We start from the raw sequence: 2,204 nt of genomic DNA, 5'->3' as shown, positions 1-2,204 counted from the left end.
TTATTAGTTGTATTGTGAGATATTTTAGTGAGTGATTTGTGACAATTGGGGTCGATATTGGGGCTGCAATTACTTCTTTGTATAAGGGTAAATTGAGCTTAAGCAAATAGGTGATCTGGAGGATTATGGAATAAAATCATTCACTAGATGAAGCTCCGTAAATGTAAGACCATCGTGTCTAAACTATTCTAACAACCATCGTGTGTTAATTCTGTCATTACTTTACTCATCACATTACTTTGCATCTAACATTTCTATTTTAACCACAGTTTAAACAAAACTATTTTAAAATATCAATTAAAAGCTTTTCCAAAAATCTTTTCACTATTAATTAATTTTGAAATAGTTTGTGAAATATTCATAATTGATTGCTATATAGTTTTGCTTGATTTTTCTATAATAATTGTATATAAAGGAATGGTGTAGTCTCTTTTTATTGATTGTTATGTGTATTAAACTTATTTCAAATAAGTTTTAAATATTTACACATTTTCAACAGAATAACAAAAATAACAGAATACTAAGTAACAGAATAACAAAAATAACAGAATACTAAGTTGAAAGAAAATATAATGTCATAGGTATAAAAATTTGGTTAAATATTATATTAAACATAATTTAATTCAATATTATTTTAAATAAAATATTATGTCAATATTATGTTGAATAAAATATTGTGTTTTGTGTACGAAAACTTAATTAGATCCAGGCAATCCCATTTAAATTACAATTTAGTTTTATGTTGATAATATTGACACCATTAAGTAGTTTCATAGTTTAGTTTTACGTAGGTTAAAGAAAAGTAAAATAAAATAAAATAAAGAAGAAAAACCTTGTTTATTATTATTTTTATTTAACTAAGCTGGATTACAAAACATTGCTCCCGCATATATATAAATACATGCAAGTCGTAGAGTAGAAACTAGAGTTGCATGCCTATTGAGGCCATATTTTATTTTATTTATATATATATTTATTCCGAATCCAGATATTGGGATCTGGGTTTTATTGTTGATGCAATTACGTACGTACGTACACCTAGATTAGTTGTTTGATCTACTGTTGCGAGCCTTGCCTTGGGCTAAAAACCGACACCTCCTGTCTGTTATGCTTCAACCTCATGGCCTCCTCCCGGGATATACCAAAGGAGTTGGCCAGCACGTCCACCGGCAATCCTCGCATAATGGAGACACGTCCAGCAATCTGACTAATCTTGGCATTGGCATTTGTCTTGAATGCTATCCATTCAAACCCTCGCCTTCCTGCTTTTTTCACCACTGCATGATTCTGGGGTACGGTTATTACCTGACCCCTCTCAACCTGCTCATCGAATATCGCCTCTCCATTTTCGGACACAATTTGAATCCTTCCATTGCCCCTTGTGATGTAAACAATGCTGTGGGCATTCATGTTCCAGTGAGGAGCGTAGATAGCATTCTGTTGCACCCAAATTAAAGCATCATAATATACATATATTAGATACCACTGTAAGAGAGTCTAATAGAGTCAAATAATACAAGTAACGTAAAATGTGAGTGAGTGCAAAGTGCAAAACACGTACATTGTAAAGGACTCCCCTCTCGGCGCTGAGTTGGAGGTATTGTAGAATGGGAAGATTGAAACTGTTAACTGTGGTGATGCGACCACCTCGTGGGTTGAAAACATCAGCAGAGGAAGCAGGGGTCCTGTGTTTCAGTCTCATTGAGCAGAATGTTTCTTCTAAGCCGTTTCCTGACCTTCTACTTCCTCTTCCTCTTTCTTCTCTTTCTTCTTCCTCAGATCCCCCAAATTAAAAACTTTTTGTATTTAATTATAAAGTCCCTAATACGAGCCTACGAGGCCCAAAACATGCATTGAACGTGGTTTGGACTAAAACAAGAGCTTTAGAAAATTTTACAGCACTTAGAAAATTTTTCACTAAACAGGGGTCACACACCCATGTGGATATGGGACACGCCCGTGTGGGAAAGCCATGTGATCACACACGCCCTTGTCCCTAACCCGTGTAACTCTTTATTTGTCACCCAAGAACAAATTAAAGACACACGGCCAAGTCACACACCCGTGTGCTAGGCCGTGTCATCGATTTAAAAATTATGAATTTTCATTAAATAGGTGCAGACTTCACACGCCCAGGACACATGCCCATGCCTAAGGTTGTGTCATCCACACGGCTGAGAGACACGCCTGTGTCTCTGCCCGTG

The 2,204-nt window shown here is 35.7% G+C and overlaps 1 protein-coding gene across 1 annotated transcript; it reads right to left on the bottom strand.

Annotated features, from left to right (window-relative positions):
* Nucleotides 1–955: 955 nt before the first annotated feature.
* LOC107895795 (legumin B-like) lies at nt 956–1,789 on the bottom strand (the record flags this gene model as incomplete). The annotated part of the gene is made up of 2 exons (XM_016821019.2): nt 956–1,437; nt 1,562–1,789. Coding segments are annotated over 2 exons (609 nt in total), but the record flags the coding sequence as incomplete, so codon positions are not given.
* Between the last annotated feature and the right edge of the window lie 415 nt (nt 1,790–2,204).

This window comes from Gossypium hirsutum, chromosome A10 (assembly GCF_007990345.1).
Source record: "Gossypium hirsutum isolate 1008001.06 chromosome A10, Gossypium_hirsutum_v2.1, whole genome shotgun sequence".
In the NCBI taxonomy this organism is placed as follows: Eukaryota; Viridiplantae; Streptophyta; class Magnoliopsida; order Malvales; family Malvaceae; genus Gossypium; species Gossypium hirsutum.
The sequence above is the reverse complement of the archived record's forward strand: the minus strand, read 5'-3'. Positions and strand labels throughout refer to the sequence as shown.